The sequence below is a fragment of the Diorhabda carinulata genome, chromosome 1 (assembly GCF_026250575.1).
Source record: "Diorhabda carinulata isolate Delta chromosome 1, icDioCari1.1, whole genome shotgun sequence".
In the NCBI taxonomy this organism is placed as follows: Eukaryota; Metazoa; Arthropoda; class Insecta; order Coleoptera; family Chrysomelidae; genus Diorhabda; species Diorhabda carinulata.
In genome coordinates, this window is record NC_079460.1 from 12,970,550 (window position 1) to 12,989,299 (window position 18,750).

Below are 18,750 nucleotides of genomic sequence, written 5' to 3' on the forward strand. Positions count from 1 at the left end.
CAAATAAAAATAAATAACTTTGAGAAAAATGTACTCCTTTTCATTAAACACGTTGCACAAAACTCGTATATACTATTCCGGAAATTGCATGCTTATTTTCATTTTTTTGACTACAACATTAATTCTAAATCACTAATTCTATGTGTACCTTACAGTGATACAGGTCCGTTTTATTACAGACTACTGCTTTCAAGACATTTTTATCTTTTTTTTTTAATATGTAGATGTTAACTGAAGCTAAGTATTTTTTTTATTTTTCTTTATTCTCTTTACTTAAGTACTCAAGAATAGTTGAAGATGTTTGAATGTAAGACAATTTCAACTATTTTTACATCTGTCCTAAAAATAAATGTTGAAAATAAGTTTAGCAGTTACCGGTATGTAAAACAAAATGAAATAATATAAACATCCAATTGAAGTTAGTTCATCCATCTTTTCCAATACTTATACACCAATGGATTAAATTTTCAAATAGACTAATTATATAATATTTATTAACGCAGAATTCCCATACTCTAATCAAATGAAAATTCAAATGTAATTGAACATATTAATTCAAAATTAACTTGAAGTGTTCTAAAATGACACATCCTGCACTGTATATCAATCACATACCACTTAGAGAAACAACATTTTGAGATAATGATTATAACTTTTTCCAATTAATCTTTTCGCTCATGGTGTACAATATATTGTACATCACTTTACATATATAGAAATGATGAGAGAGGAGGCTACCAACAACTCTACTCATAACGTACAGTATACTATACACATATTAGTTTTAATTGAAAACAACATTTATTAGGTTAACTAAAAAACATTTTTAATTCTTATTACTTATTACTTCTAACGGTTACTTACGAGTATAGAAGTAAGTTGGCATGTAATAATGTAGAAAAAGGTTAGCAATGTCTGAAATATTTTTGTTTGTGACAAGAAGCCATTGTATTTGTTGATTTTTTAGTGAACTCTCCGATTACTTGATTTGTTTAGTCTATATCTCAGCAAATAGCGGTGTACAATATATTGTAGTGTGAATATAAGGAGGTCGACAGGTATGTTACAGTTTTTATTATATTTTTGTTATTTAGTAGTGTTAAATTTAAAAATGAGTAAGAAAAAGCCGTTAACTGAAGAACAACTATTAGAGCGAATTGAAGCGGGCTTATCAGATATTGAAAGGCTCAATGATGACGATTATGTTTGGGGGGATAGGGAGGAAGAAGTAAGCAATGATGATAATAGTGAGGGAGAGAAAATCGATACAAACAACGAGGAAGGTATAAGTTTTGCTAATGGAGAGGAGGAAACAGGTTTAGAGGATGTGGATTTTTGATCTATAACTGTTGAGAAATAAAAATAATTGGTTATTTTTTACACGAATTAGTTCAAAATGAGGAGACGTCACCTAAGCTTGAAGGAGAGGCTGAAGCAAATACGTCAGAACGTGTACAAATAGTAGAATATAAGAAAAAACTTATTGACAGATTATTGGGAAATAATGATTTGAGTAAAAAGAAAAACATAACTTGACATAAAATTGGGCGTTATGAGACACCACAATTCATCAATGGGCACATTCAACAACAAGATGATATAGTAGAGCTTGAAACTCCATATTTTTATTTTAAACAATATTTCACAGATGCTTTATTTGAACTAATGACAGAAAACACTAACTTGTTTGCAATTCAGAATATGACAAAATTTGCTCCAACAAATGTAGAAAAACTGAAAACATTTATTGGAATTCATATGCTGATTGGAAATTTACATACGTATAAAATTTTATTGAAGCCCATAATATAACCCCATAAGTATGCCAATAAATCGTTTTTATTCGCTAATAACTCATTTACATTTTGTGGATACCCAAAGAATAAATGTTGGTGAAACTGATCAGGATCGTTTTTGGAAGATACGACCTTTATATATTAGGTCAAAATGCTTGTCTCTACCGATTGAAACAGAATTGAGTAGACGAACAAATGATACCCTTCAAAGGGAGTTTAATTGTCAAGCAGTATGTAGCAAAAAAGCCAAAACCTTGGGGTATTAAAATTTTTGCCTTGTGTGGCTCCAGTGGATTAATTTATGATTTTCTTATTTACTAAGGGGCTACAACTGAACTGAACAAAACGCACTTAAAAGTTTTTGGATCAGCAGCATCTGTGGTATTGAAATTATCCGAAAGAATAGCAGTACCAAATGTTCAACTTTTTTTTAACAACTACTTACAATTATAATTTATTACAATTGTTGCTGCATAAAAATGTACATACAACTTGCACTGCAATAGTAGATAATAAATACTAGATAATAAACGACATTTATTGCCTCAAAAGAAGATGTCAAAGAAAGGTCGTGGTGATGGGGAAGTTATTCTAACTCACTGGTTTGAATTATATGAGTGTTGTCATGGCTTCTAACTTCATGAGCATAGGAAAAGAAAATGAATGTGTACAATGGGACAAAAATAATAAACAATATGTTAGTGTGAAACGACCTGAAGTAATAAAAAAATATAACCATAGTATGGGCGGCGTTGATAAATGCGACTTTTTGGTTACTTTGTACAGAACCTATGTGTAAACCTATGTTTACACGTAGCATTGATATTGCATATTCTAATGCCTGGCTGGAATATAGGCAAAAGGCGATTACTTTAGGTATTCCAAAAAAGAAAATATTGGAATTTGTTAATTTTAGGGCATACGTCGCTGAAGGTTGGATAAAATCAGACAAAGTATTCTCTAGAAAACGGGGACGTCCTTCGAATAAAGCAGAATCGACATCATCTCCGCAACAGAAGAAACAAAAAACAGAAACTAGACCAGTAGCAGAAATAAGGCTGGATGGATGTGGTCATTTACCAATTATAGAAGAAAAATCCTTCTCTTCGAGGTGTAAATTCCCTGAATGTGCTTTTAGAACCAATTTCGTCTGTACTAAGTGGAACATACATTTATGTATTTCAAAAAAACAAAATTGTTTTATGTTATATAATACAAATAAATAATTAGTTGCACAAATTCTGTTTTTTTAATTGCATTTTATTTGGAAGGGCCGATGTGGAATTTTTTTGAGTACGCCAAAAATTTAAAAAAAAATCAAAAGAATATGTCCACCTTAGTTCAGATTTTTATCCCGAAAAACCAAAAAGGGTGAGCGAAAGGGTTAAAATATAAAAAAATTATTCTCATAAGTGTCCAACTGGTCCGGATTGCAAAAATTTGATGATAAACAAAGAACCATATAGATAAGAGATGTAACCTTTGTATTATAAGCAGACAAATGTTAAATATTTCTCTCTCAGAAAAATTATTCGTACTCCAGAGTATTATATATTGATTGAGATCTCTTATTCAATTCATAGACGCTATTTGGTGAGAAGCATCATTTTCCGAATATATATATATATATATATATATATATATATATATATATATATATATATATATATATATATATGTATATATATATATATGTATATATATATATATATATATATATATATATATATATATATGATATATAAAACAATAATAAAGTATTAAGAAATGTATAGAAATATTGAAGTAGGAAAAAATTAAATTATTGCACCAGAATGTTTATAAAGTAGAATGAAAAAAATGTTGCCATAATAAAAATCAAGTTGTCAAACAAAATTCACCAAAATAGAGAAACATCGAGTAAAAAAATATGTTAAAGCTTATGCCAAATAAGGACTTGTTAACGTTAACCATATATACTTTGAATCATTACACAAACCATTTAAAAATACTAGAATAATGTAAGAATACAGTAACAAACTTTACCATCGCAATTTTGTATATCTAATATCATTGTGAAGGCAAAAAGCAAGGTTTTTAATTTCTTAGAAGGCTAATTTGAAAATACATGTAAATTTGTTAGTGATAAGGCGTTTGTACTTACTGAACAAATAAATAATTACAACAACTTTATGAATTGACAAAACCAATATGGTTAGTTACTGATGCTGCTTAGTGTATCTGTAGAATGCTTCATATTTTTTTATTCTTACCAGTGTCGCCATGACTTGTGTTTAAATAAATACAACAGTAAATCATTTCTACTAGATTCGTTTAAATAAATACAACAGTAAATAATTTCCACTAGACTTGTATTTCTTAAGCGAGTATTTTACAAATATGATTTATTGGTAATTAATGAGTATGATCTTTCAGTGAACATTTGAAATTACTTTTCATATTGCCGTATTGCCGAAGACAAACACATACATGCAACGTTACAAATCATTCTTTGAAGCAAAAATGGCCAGCTGAGACTCTAAGTTGAGAATGCTACCAATAATGTTATTAGATTGATTGTTTATAAGTTTCACGAGGAAAATATAGATGATTATAAATATGAATGTTTGAAAGCTCAAACTATGTTTCAAACAGATCTGTAAAATATTCAGATAGAGCATTGTTTAATACATCTGATGTTTGACGACGCAAAAAATTGTGAATAGACTGTGTCCGAAACGAAAATGAGTAATTGTTCTTCATACATGAAGTAAAGATTGCCTTGTATCTAATGTGTAGCTATTAGTGACCAAAAATTAAGCAAAATGGTGTGACTCATGTTATACAGAGAGTAGTTATGCAATCTGAAAACGATTCTACTTCAAAAGATTCTGACAATTCTAGTTAGATATTATTTTAAATGAGTCGTCTGAGTTATCTAAGAAACGTGTTTTTTGATCACATATTTCTAGTAGGTACGTATCATTTACTAAAGCCAATAAAAAGCAAAAAATAACAAAATTTAAAAGAGAAATATAACGTGAATGAGAGAAAAAAGAAATTATGAATATATGCATAAAAATATAACTAAAAAAACTACTACATATTCTTACTAACATTCCCAACCAAATACTTTTTCTGGTAAGAAATGCTCATACCGATAATGTTTTCGGATTTCCACGCAAAATGAGTATAATTTGAGACTTCAGTGTGCAAGCCAATTTCCAATTTCCTTTATTAATATGACCAAAAGTAATGATAATCATAATTTTCTGATTTATAAAAGTTATATGTTAGTTATAGTTATATTGTTATATAGTTGTATTGAGCGACATTTGCAGCAATGATATGAAAAATATCTTACTTTGCATTGATATTAGATATACTAAATTCTTACGTTATATATTCGTGAAATTCTAATTACAAATAAATTCAGTAACAAAACAATATATAATATTGACCATGATATTTATTAAAGTATGTACAAGATACAGTTTAGGTATATTCAATTATTATGAAAAGATCTGGCAAATAATTGACCGATTTTATATTATGAAAATTCAATTGAGTATTAGAGCAGAATTAAATGGGTCCTTGAATATGAAGGCGTTTTATATTAAAAAATTAATATACAGCGCATTAAAAACTAAAATATGAAAAACACTACTAAGTAGTTTCTAGAAATTTGTTAATATAATAAAAATAAATGTTTTAATATTGTGATAAAAAAATATAAAATATCATTTTATAAAGTGTATAAGTACATTCAATTGATTTTACTTCTTCTTTTACTTCTACATGTTCAAGGAAATATGGTGTCAACAAAATTAATGCTAACAAATTTAAAGCTTGATAAGATTGCTTTCTTGAATTATCTCACAGTTGAAGCAAAGTTATTCTAGGGGAACATAAGGTATCTTATGTACACGATGAGATCTCGATCTGTCGGCGTTAGATTAAGAGGAAGTTGATGTTGGTACGTCTTGTGGAGCCATTCTCATGGAAGGGACGAATTCCTCGGCTTCTGGATTCAACTTTGAGTTGGCGATATTCAATGGAGGAGGAATACTACAAAAAAAAAATAATGAAAAAAATGTCCTATAGTTACTGCTGACAAAATGATCATTAGGTTCCTATAGCTAAGGATATCTAAAATGTATATTGCTATAATTTGAATTGGAGTTAAGTGCTTCCCAGACATTATTTTGCTATCGTTTCAATTTGTTTTTTTTATTCCAGATTGAATTTTAAAAACTTATATAGACAAAAATTAGAAGAATGGTTCAGAGCTACAAGAGGGATAAAAGAAAATGAGGGAAAAAAGGATGTGACAAATTAAATACTCTTCGCACGATTTTATTTTTGTAGATGAACAACGAGACCCGTAATTGGTCAGAGGATGAAATCAGTTCAGTCGGTGGCATATTAGAGTAGAATTATCAATCATAAGATAAACGAAAAGAAATTAGGCATATGATGCCTTGAATCAAAGAAAACAGGATATAACCATGATAATACGAATAGAAAATCGTTTGAAAAGTGATTTTCCGATGTTTTACCCCGTTTAAATGAAATTGAGCTATTATTCCAAATAGGTACGTTACCATTTTTCAGGAAAAAGAGCTTTAAGGAATGCAAATATTCAAAATTGATTCAACAATACTGAGTTGCGTGTTGTTATTCAGCTTAACACCACCTTTACATTTGTATATTTCAAAACTATTTAACGAATCGTCACAAATAATTCCATCGGAATATGAGGAAATGTGATCTACATGTTAGTGATCAATTAGAGAAATGTGGTAAATGTATCATACAGCCACAAGTCAAACCACTGAGCACAAATATCGGTAACATTAAAGACGTTAATTCATTGCTCAATTGTTATAATACCTGAGTTGATTAAAACTAACAAAATAATTTTTTTTTGGAGTTGCTCGAAGCATGTTCATATTATCAATTGTCAATGAATATCTCGAGATGGCGTAAATGCAAAAACTAAATGACAGAAAATAATGGTACATTGAGAACACGTATTAATTTCATTTTCCAAAGATTAGAATTTGATAACCCTAATTCCAACCCTTAAATGCAAATATGTAGTCATTGTTTCTCTGTGAATTATCCCTTGTTCTAGAAGACACTTTCACCTATTTTATAAAATTTCTATGGCGGTCTTAAATGGTACTACCATTACGTCAAGTTTTCATGTGTATGGGATGTGTTTTTTGCAATTACATCATTGTTCTTCCAGAACAGCGATATTATAATATTTAATGTGTGAAGGGTGATTGGGGTTATTACAACTAGAGAGAATAAGAGAAAGGTGGCTAAAACTACGAAGAAAGAAATAAATATAAGACCAAAAAAAGGTTTTTTTCAATAAACATTCTACATTTTTGTATCTGGGAATTTTTTAGCCTCACATAGATATCAAATTAAATTTTATTTTATTCTCATTTTTGGTATGTTATCAAATCAAATAATCTCGAAGTTGATATTTATAATGTTATTGTAGAAACATCAATATCTTTATCTTGTTTCGTATTTGTTATTATTTTCAATCGTTTATCCTTTATCAAACATTTTTAAGCATTGGATCAATAATATTTAAAAAAATAATTACAGCCGATAGTTTCAACATTTTTATAAAAAATTCGTGGTTTTATTACAGATTTTTCCTTCCGGTTCTCAAACATTAAACCACACTGTTTGAGAATATGCATGTTCTAAATACCAGCTCAATGGAAAATTTCGTTGACACAATATGTAGGGGCAGAACTACTCAATGCAAAAACGTGTATGATTCGAAGAAAATTCGATTATCGTTAGACGGTAGACCGCCATTCATGAAAATTCTATTTTCATTAGATGAAAACTTTGAAAATAGTATTTTCAAAAGCTTTTTAGAAAAATATTTCAAAAAAGTCTTATCGATGAAAGGAGATTAAGAAAAAACTATGTGCCTCACATTTATAGTGATACCCTAAAAGAATGTAGTTCTTACTGAAAAAATTTTAGTTATGATATTAGATGCCGCTCTTTACATGGTTAAAACTGAGCAACAATTTGAAATAATATATCCAAATGTAGTTCACGTAACTTTTTTAGTCCGTGGATGCAACAAAGTAACTGAACATTTAGATTTAAATTTGTTCCTTTACGGATTCAGTTCTACAGGGAAAAATTGTCGAATGTTCATTTTCCTCCCGAACCAGTGTTGATTAGGTGGGGAACATGGTTGGAAACGGCAATCTTCTATGATGAACATTTCGTAGTAATTAAGAAGTTGCTTTTAGAGTTTGGCGGAGTACAGTACTGCTATTTCAAACTTATAGTTATTTTGAGAATATTTCGTCTTTTTTAGTGCATATATATGTGCATATTTCATCAAAATTTTTCGCATATAAATCCGCTCTACATTAATGTGTATGTAAATACTGTATTTGGTTTAGTCCTGTTTGTATTCTCTTTCATAATAAAAAAACAAAACGTACCAAAGACAAGAGGGAGGAGGGCACTTCTAAATGAATGAAAATTTCAAATAAATATAAAGTATAAAGTTTGTATTTTGTTGTGTACTGTTTTAGTCTTTTAATGGTAATGGAATCTTTTTGAGATGTTATTATTTATTTCCATATCGCTCTGAATATGAAATAAATAATGTCGTTTTAATCATATGAATGGAGTTTTATGCTGTTTCCTATATAATATGGTAGTTAAATGTTCCATGAGTAATAAGAATGTTTGTTTTTTTCACGGTGAAATGTTCCTTAATAAATTTCACAAAACGGATATCAATTGTCTTAATAGTGTTATTAAAACAATGTTAGTAAATGTAGAACGAATTTCTAATGATACTAAGTACGTAAAAAACTAATAGAATCGTTTTTCAAAAGTTACTTAACTGAAACAATATGTCACGCAGTAATTTCAGTGCCGGATTCATCTAAACTGTATCTATCTGTATCATTTTGATAACATATCGAAAACTGGGCAATATACGAGGTATAAAATAATTATACGTTTCCAATTATTAAAATTTTGGTACTTTAGAAATGAGAAAATCATTAACTGTAATCATTTTCATGAAATGAATGGTTTGTTTATTAAGCTATATTGAATCCCTCGAAATTATTCAATGAATAAAAACGTCTCTTTGAACTGAGCTCACGTATTAATAAATGCACAAAAAGCTGCTGGACTATTCTACTAGTTATAATTAATTTATGTTTTTCAAAAATTCGTCACCACTTCCTGTATGTAAACCATCGGAGGACTATCATTCTCATATGGTTGTTCAATCTATTTAATAAGCAATAGTTTTTCTACCCTATGTCCTTGATGTATTCAAGTCTCATTTGTGCAATAAATTTTTGTGGTAAGTTTCCAAAATGCGTTATTTTTACTCCTACATCAGAAAAGTCGATAAACGAGCTGAATATTTTTCAGAAATAATAATAATTCAACAATTCATCAACTATGTCAAAGAAGTGGTCATCAAACAAATTCATTATAAAGTGCCTCTCAAAATGACAGAATTGCAACGATTTCTAATCCTCCTAGGTACCAGCTTGGTTCTGCACATTCTCAAGCATGCGCATTATAGGTAAAGTGTCTCGAACGAGAGAGAAAATGAATATTGTTGGCACCGTAAGGTAAGGACGTTTTTCCCATACCAACTGTCCATATAGGAGTATTACATATATTTTCCAACCCATAAAAAAACCGTCCTTGGTACGGTGACGATTCTGCGCAATACAGATTACGTGTTCCAACCGGGCACTTATATATTATACGACCGATTCTGTTCTATGTTTCAACCAACTTAGGTATCGTTAGTGAACCGTTTTCGGGACGGTCTTTTCGATACTGTTACAAGAACCCTGCATAGTCGAAGATTGCGCAGAAAATATCATATAAACGCTTCCAATAACCGTTCCAAGAACAATTCAGACTGGCAAGTTTGCTCTCAACATAAAATGTTTTATTCTGTTTTATTTTCTACATTGTCATAATCTGCAACTCAATTGCCGGCCTTCAATTTTTTACATTTCGATTGTGTTACATATTTCTAAAATTACTTGACTGTTATTACTGTGATACAGTATACATATTATAAGCAAAATCAATCAGCAGTGTTGTACCTTGATTAGCAAAACTACTTGTAATCTCCCCCGTTATTTTATTTATCATACGGAAACGAAAAATTAAACAATGATAACAGGGAGTCTCCTTCTCTGGTTTCTAATAACATCTACAAGGTGTGAGGAAAAAAACGGCGAATTATTCAAGTGAAAACTAAGTAAAAAGGTGACAAAATTTCAATTATTCTTCCTCAAAGTACTGTCCTTGGTTAGCAATACACAAATCCCAGCGTTGAATACATAACTGGAAGGTTTTTTTGAAACACTTCTTTCGTAATTGCTTTCCACGGCTCTGTTGTGGCTTTCTTACTGTTAAGAATGGTGGGAAAAATTTTCCCTTATAACAGTAGAACTCATAAAAATAAAAACTTTTAGCTACCAACAACAAGCGAATCAAGAGCATCCGTTATTATGACGAGAATTCATCATTTTTCAAGTCTAATTCTTGCACGCACGAGTTAAAATCTTTTGTTAACCTCTAGACTAACGCCTGATTTAACGAACACTTTTTGCATATTTACTCATTTCAACCGTTCTTACTGATTGTAAACATTTTTTGAGCTTTTCCACCAGATACACATTCCCTCAGTAATATACTGAAAAGCCGTTATGGTTTCAAACTCATCACTGCTTGTCTCAACTGATAAAGGTAATAGATATACTAGTTTGAATAGATGCAGATGAGTGGTTGGTGCGATGAAAATTCATTCACCCTATTTTTTTCACAACTCGTATTCGTGCATATGAGTTTATTTAATGTCTATTATTCTGATTAGACTTTAAAAGCACCTATTGAAATTCTTGATTCAGTGAAAACTTATTATTTATGCACAAAATGCTTAATAGTAGTTAACAAATTCTTTGTTACCTCATTAATAGAAGCAGAAAAACTGATAATTATTCTGTACCTGCAAATATTAATTGCTATTTTGAATGAAAATATTTCTTGATTTAATTATCCCATAACTTAAATTCGGAATTCCTTGGTTCCGCTTTCAACTTTCACAGACATTCATTACACCTGAATCCATCACTGTTTACAAGAATATCAAAGAGAAAGTTTGCTGCTCCTATATTTAATGCACATAAATGTCAAGAGGAGTACACGATTGATTTTTTTTAGTTACATAATCAATGATAGAAACTGAACTTTTTTGGTCTTCTATTCTAAATGGAAAATCAAATTAGATTTTAAAGAATCAAGTGAAAAGCAAAAGAAAAATTTTAAATAAAGTTAATAATTTCAAAACTAAAATAAAGATGAATAACAATACTAAACAAAATCTTGTGATGAGGACTCGAAAAATTCACTTGTTTTATGTAATCAACAACTAAATTTATCATACAAATAGTCTCATTTCGGTGGACGAAGCTACAAAGAAAAAAATCATTTAGAATTACTTAAATCTGGTGATTTGGATGCCACTTGACAGCACTAGTGAAGACAAATTTTATTATTAAAAATATTTTCCAAAGAATAGGTACAGGAACCAAATATCCTCTGACCTAACAGGAATTGGTGAACCTTCTATGGAATTTCTATCAGTCTATGACGTGGTCCTTTAAAATTCCCGTTTAAACATTAATTTGGTAAGTACAGGAATATTTAGATTTTTATTTTCCTGATACCAATATCTTACAGTGGACGGATTATGTTTCAATATAACAAAAAACAGGTAAGTAAACACCTCGAGCAGTTCTCAACATACATCTCCTTGCTGAGGTTTTGTAGTGATCTATTTTGATAATAATTAGTAGGATCCTCAAAGAGTGGAATGAGAGTCCAGCAGGACAGTTTATTATGAGTCATTGCAATATTCTATTGAAATTCGTAATGAAAGTATGTGGTTACAGAAATTGCTCTGTTCCGTAAAATTTCCAATTCCAAAACTGGTCACATGCTTAGCTTCAAATTTGTTTGTGGTATTTCAAGAGTACAATTATGTACTAGGATACCCATCTATAATGACGGTGTCGTCACAATTATATTGACGTAGGAGGTTAAATATAGAGGTAACTTCAATAGTTATAGGTATTGGTAAAAAAATGAAATATATTAATAATTTTGTTATGTAGGTCTATGTCTTTTTGTGATAAGAGAATAAAGTGGTTGGTCGGTCAAGTTATTTTCGGAAACAGAGGAAGAAAATTATTATAATTCTCAATTTTCAAACAATTAGAATTGATACTTCAATTTTATATATATATATATATATATATATATATATATATATATATATATATATATATATTTGATTAGAATAATGTATCATCAAAATTATACTTATTCTAATAAATCACCTTTTATTGCTCTGTCGTATTAGGAAATATACTATATTTATCCAATACTCCAAGACATCTCAGCCTTGAATATAATGATTTTGATTCAGTTATGGTGGTAATATTTTTGAAAGTATGTCAACTGACTGCAACGTTTAGTTGAATTCAATAAATATATTTATTGATATTTGTACAGATTAAAAGATAGAATATTCCAGTGAAATTGAGCTCTAGCCTTGCATGAACAGATATTCAATATAAAACTTTTATGAAATGTAGGAACCAAAATAATATTCACAGCTTTGCAGAACACGTGCTATATGCTTATTTTGAAGAAAGGTCTAAAAAATTCAAGTCTTTATCACTGAAAGCAACCTTAATTATAAATGATAATGTAAATTCAAGTAAATATGTCAAATTAATAGCATTTCTAAAACGATAATCGTTTAGATACAAATCTAAAAAATCTAATAAGTTCTCCAGAGAAGAAATAAAGTTTTTACTGAAAGCTTCAGACAACAAATATTTAATGTTCAATGTTTTCAATATTTAATTAGTTTTTTTTTACTTTATTAATTAATTCGTAGGTTACATTAATACTGGGAATAGCTGGAGGTTGTCGAAGGGAAGAGTTGTATACAATGAAAATTGATGACATCGAAAATAAATGGGAGTGTCTACTCATCACGATTCCAGATTCGAAAACGCATACAAATTGGCATTTTACAATTATTGCTTAAACCAGTTCAAACATGAATTTAATACATTTATATCAAAAATTTACTATTGTGAGACCGAAAATCGCAGTTTTTCAACTCACCTCTACATCATATGAGAATCAAGAGACCAATTTGACTGATCACTTAAATGAAGCTTTATATGGTAATAGAACAGACAGTGTAACTAAGTCAACCCAAAAATTGTGTTTTCAGTATTCACATTGTGAAGTGAAACAAAAATATACCAATTTTTTCTTAATATCTTTGTCTACAATTTACTTTAAATTCAATTATGCGTTCGATAATTGTAATTTACCGAAGGAGCTTAATTAAAATGACCAAAATTTCTATTTGATTTTTATTTTCTATATATTCTTATTGTATGAGACTGTAGAAAAAATAATGTATGCAACATGTGCATAAAGTTCTTTTTCCTTTATGGAATTTGTCAAATTTTTCAATTCATGAAAAAAAGGGCCACTTTATGCACGTGTTGCATAAATTACTATTTTCCTAAGTTGTTACATTTTAAAAATCTGTCGCATTCATCAATTATCAAAAGAGACCTAAAATCAAGACTATTTATTTATCAAGAAAAACCTATACAATAAAATTCCAGCAAGAGAAAAAAATTATATTATTCTTGCTCATTTCTCATGGTTAATAAATACTTTGTCCTCATTAAATGCTTGCAATGAATTTATATTACATCAGATACTATAAAATTACTATTTATATTTATAGTTCAATGCCTTACAAATATTTTATTTACTTTAAATTATTTTATAGTATTATAAAATATAAATAAGGAACTCCATATCAATAAAAACGTGTATTTTTTAATTTGAACAACAAAATAAACTGTATTTATAGTATATATCAGGGTTTTGTAGTTTACATCATTAGAATCAAATTAGAAGATTTGGTTAAGAACAAACTTCTTAATAGAATGTTTATGTCTAACAATGTAAAAATGCATAACTATGTGAAAAAAATAGAAAAATCTACTATCCGCTTGGATATTACAAAATACGCCTTATCAAATCAGTTAATTACACAAAGAAAAATATCTAAATTGCATTGGTTTCTACAATTCTGGAATATTCTTTTTGATGTAGCGATCAGTATTTGGAAATGAAATATATAAAATCCTTGATAAAAATTTATCTCTATAGATATCAGATGAAGCATATAAATGTCAAATATTGGATTTTGTATCAGAAGGTATACAATATTCATTTATTGCAAATTTTCTAACGAAATTATGAAAAGCGGAATAATTTTCCCTAATAGTTCAATACGTCGATGATTGTGATATAGGAGAATTTTGAAAAGAGTGTACTGAGAAATTTTGTCTTTGTTTTCTTCTGTCCTCTTCTTCTTGGCTTAAAACTGTGCCTTTTCAGGCTTCAAATTGAGAATGTATCCTCTTCCATGAATTTTTCCATGCCATTCAAATCCTTCAGTTTTCCCATCAACCCGCCTATTTTTTACTTTACTAATTATTAATCTTGACTCTCATTTTCAGTTTGTTTCAGTTATTATTGTGTGCTTTCTAATTGATTGTTCAAGTTGAATGTATATGACTGTTAAAGACATTCAAGGAAATTTCCTCGAATTTTCAATTTTCTCATGTTGTTCTTGTTTGTAATGTAAAATAAAACTTATTGATTTATATTTACATCACCTTGAAAAGTACCCAAAAAATATGTATTACTCATTCTATTGTCAATTTATTGAAGGTCATCTTATTTCAAATGTTAAATAATATGTAGCCAAAAACAAATAATCCAGCTTCCCAGTATTCTAATACTTTAGTTGACCTAAGCATGTTCTTGAATTCCTAACATATAATTAATACAGTTTAAAGAAAGTTCTCAATTTTCAAATATAAACAATTTTACTATTTTTGGTATTTATCATAAAATAACCAATTGTTGCAAGTTCATATCTGTATTTAAGTTCACCACAACATATAAGAATAAATCTGTAAATAACATACAGAATTTTTATCAAAAGGATGTTTTTTATCTGTTTACATATGAATTAATAAACAAAGCAATTAATTAAACACAGTTTTGAAAATAACAAAATGTAAATGTAGGATATAAATATAGCAAATAGTAAACACTTACAAAATATGTAGCCAAGAATTTAAAAAAACACTCACCTTTGTTGGTTAGGGATGTTTGGAGGATTGTTCTCATCATTCATAAAAGCTTCAAGGCATTCTTCCATTAGGGCTTCTTCTTCTAATCGTTGCATCACCTATAAAAATAGTTGATGAATTTAATACACAAAGAAAATTGTTTTACACATTCTTAATCTGAATTGTTCAATTCAATTCATATCCCTATCTATATTATACAATGTGGTCATGAATTATATAGATTATTTCTAGAGCCAATAGTATGTCCAAAAAAGGGTACTTCTTTACATTCTTCTTGTAAAATTGAATAATGAAAGATTCAACCTTTTTAGAAGGGTAAATAGGAATAGAAAGTAGTTTTGGAGAGTGCCACTTTTTTTACAACAGTAAAATACATATATACCTTTGAATTTAAATAAGTCTATGGAACTATTGCAAGGGTACCTTTTTGTATGTAAAGAAATAAGGAAACAATTTTAAAGCTATTCCTTCATTTCAGGGAAATTGATAAAAATGTCACATAATTCTGAACCACCTAGTTGTTAGCAACTTAACTGGGTGCCATCTTCTAATCTAATGTTTCAATTCTAATTCTATTAATAGAAAAATTGATGTGATAATTTACAGTAAACCATTTTGAAAAGAATTTGAAAAAATTGGAATAAAACTGTTCGATACACAAGATGTCCTAATACAGATTTACCAAATATTGATATGATGATATATACATACCATAGCAGAAGTAGCTCTCCCAACATGCTCTCCCAACATAAAAGGAAAAACTAAAAACCCACATAATGGAGCAGCAACAAATTATTAGAAATTGGATTAATGGAAACCAGCTGATTAAAAAATGCGATTATGATTAGCGGTTTCTAATTTTTGATATTTTGTTCTATTTTTTGCTGCATAAACCCAAAATAAGCCTCTCTAATTTCTTTGAGATGTTTTTGATGATACATAAATCCAATACACTTACAATTTATTAGGAAGTCACCAGTAACGAAGAAGTAGATTATTTAATAAATTTTATACAGACTTAAAGGAAATGATTGAAACTAATTAATGATCAATTATATGATTTGCTTAAAAATTAGAGAAATACTCATACACTATTCTATGGTTATTTCATATAAAAATTGCTTAGAATTTTTTTTCATTTTTCTATTTTCCCGTCATTGTGTATTAATACATAAGCAAAAGAGTGCAAAATAAAATGAAATTCCTGGATAATATCTATCGAAACTTATGAGTTATACAATTATGGTAAAGACCAAGGCAATGACAGTTCCTCGACAATAAGTGAAAGTTTTTTTTAATGTTGTTGTAATAGAATAAAGACAGAATAATGTTATGAATTCAAATTGAACATAAAAATAAAAAAGTTTTAGTGGAGTTCTAGTTACTTCCTTGGAATTAGTCCCTAATCTGTATACTAAATTTATGTACTGATCAACCACCAATATTTTTTTGTGAGAATACAGCTCTTTTGTATATATCTGAAAACAATATACTAGTCAATTTCCTAATATCTATTTGTAAAAAATATAGGAAATTTTGATCACATAGCAATCAACCTCAAAAATAATGGAAAATTGGAAAAATTCCATTATTCACAAGTCATTTCCATTGGATATTACAGAGAAAGCAACATATTAAAATATAATAAGTAATGGCTACTGAAAGAAGTGAAATCGATATGAGACTATACTCAATTTGCAATGTTAATAATGGTTAATAGGTTAATAAATGTAAAATTATCTATATTTGTAAAATGGTTCTATTAAACACTCTCTTGAGAAATTCTTTCAACACAGTAAACTAAAAGAATGGTTACTTATGAGAGCAGAGACAATAATATTGTATTATACCTATAGCAATAATTATTGTTAAAAGACTTGGTTTGACACATGGTGCAATTCAAATAACAGAATTGAGCCAGTGTTAAAATTTAAACCATTGTTAACCATATGAATCAAGTGGCCATTAATGAACTAGTGTCATGAAAACCTTCCAAGAAAAATATAGTCAAACTATCAATTCCTCCATCTATAAACTAGAATTTCTTTTAGTCATTATGTGTGGACAATGTTAATTAGCATAAATGCCTGGAGTTTGAACAAGACCTTCCATTTGGTTTATTTACATGACTCAATTATTCCCAATGTATATCATTGACTTGTTCCCTGTACCCACTTTAGTAACATACTAGTGTGAAATTGTAACACAAAACTATATCAGAAGTGAAATGAATTAGTAAATTTGTTAAAATGTTCAGTAAGAACATTTAGAGTTTCAGATAATTATTTTTTGCTGCCCAATTATTAATTCGACATATTAGCATTGGTAAAAGTAAAAAGCTACATATTTAAAGTGACCAAGGTTTTCTAACTTATATTAATACAAAATTCTTTTATCCTGTGCATACAAAAACTAGTCATACTAGAGGTTCGAAAATATTTTTGTTTTATTAATCATAAATAATACACTTTTGATAATTCTCTAGTAGAAAGATGACAATTGATAACACTAAGATTGAAAAGAACAATTCAATTAATATTAATAATATAATTAATTCTTTATTAAGTATAAAGAATTAATGGAGATCTAATTCTCATGTTAACTTTATTTCTACTAAACTTTCAGCCTCAAGACCTTCAATTGATCCATTTTACTGTTGGGCTAGTTCATTATTTTCAAGTAAAATTATGCATATTGTCAATTAAAAAAAGAAAGTATATATTATATAGACATTTAGAAATGACCAAACCAATGACAATGATACGTTTTATTTTTTATATAACCTAAAAGTTATTGGTTCATAGTATTTACATGATAATAATTTACCTCTTTATCGAATTCTTCCTCGTGCTCCATCCACAGGTATTCGGAAAAGTCAGTCTCGGGGGTAGTATTAAAGTCTTCAACAACATTATTTTCAATTCCTTCGGAAAAGTATGAGTTGTCATCGTAATCATAGAGACCGTTATCAGCAGTTTGGTTTCCAGGCATTTTCATAGTCTAAAAACAAAAAAGCTAGTCTAAAATTGAAAACCTCCATTTTAGGGAAGTATGTAGCACAAAAAAACATCTACGTACCAATATTTCAAACACCACAATTAACAATTTTTATTTGAACTTTTCTCTTTTGTCTAGGCGCAAAGAGAAAAATAGAATGATGAATATTATTATCTTGTTTCTTTTTAGAACTACAATTTACGATTTTTTCTCACAATGCAATCAGTCTTCCATACAACTTATGTTGTTAAACATGTACAGCGCAGATGCAGAACTGTTGACAAGGTTGCCACACCACTTTTAAATAATGTAATTATTAGTATTTATTTTGCAAGTTAATCAGTACCTATCTCTGTGTGTATGTGTGTATGTGATATAGCCATTTATCACCCACGTGGCTAAAACGTCTCGGAAGGTGGTAGTGTATTACGAACACTCAGTATAACAACTTTGCGCGTTTTCTTTTTCTCTATTTATATCTGTCTTTATAATTATAAATAATGTTTTTACAGTCCCGTTGCTTTAGAATCATATATAGCTCGAAATATGAGCCACCTCTTTTAGATTTCTCCTTTCTATAGGAAAAAATAAATAAATTGAACACTTGAAAGTGGCCTAATATGATGTTGTCACTAAAGTTTGGCATAGAGGTTTCAAGTGCC

At 28.9% G+C, this 18,750-nt stretch overlaps 1 protein-coding gene across 1 annotated transcript; it reads right to left on the minus strand.

Annotated features, from left to right (window-relative positions):
- Window positions 1–5,731: 5,731 nt before the first annotated feature.
- Window positions 5,732–18,082, minus strand: LOC130894645 (polyadenylate-binding protein-interacting protein 2B). Its single transcript, XM_057801578.1, has 3 exons — window positions 17,918–18,082; window positions 15,092–15,189; window positions 5,732–5,843 (listed from the first exon to the last, which is right to left on the minus strand). Exons 1-3 carry the CDS (start codon window positions 18,080–18,082, stop codon window positions 5,732–5,734), a joined length of 375 nt encoding a protein of 124 aa, XP_057657561.1.
- Window positions 18,083–18,750: the final 668 nt, after the last annotated feature.

Excerpts from the sequence above, each read along its gene's own strand:
- LOC130894645 (XM_057801578.1), bottom strand. The coding sequence starts at position 18,082 with ATGCCTGGAAACCAAACTGCTGATAACGGTCTCTATGATTACGATGAC. Across the intron at positions 15,190-17,917 it reads AGGAAGAATTCGATAAAGAG|GTGATGCAACGATTAGAAGA; the intron begins GTAAATTATTAT and ends CTATTTTTATAG. Across the intron at positions 5,844-15,091 it reads AACATCCCTAACCAACAAAG|TATTCCTCCTCCATTGAATA; the intron begins GTGAGTGTTTTT and ends TTTTTTTTGTAG.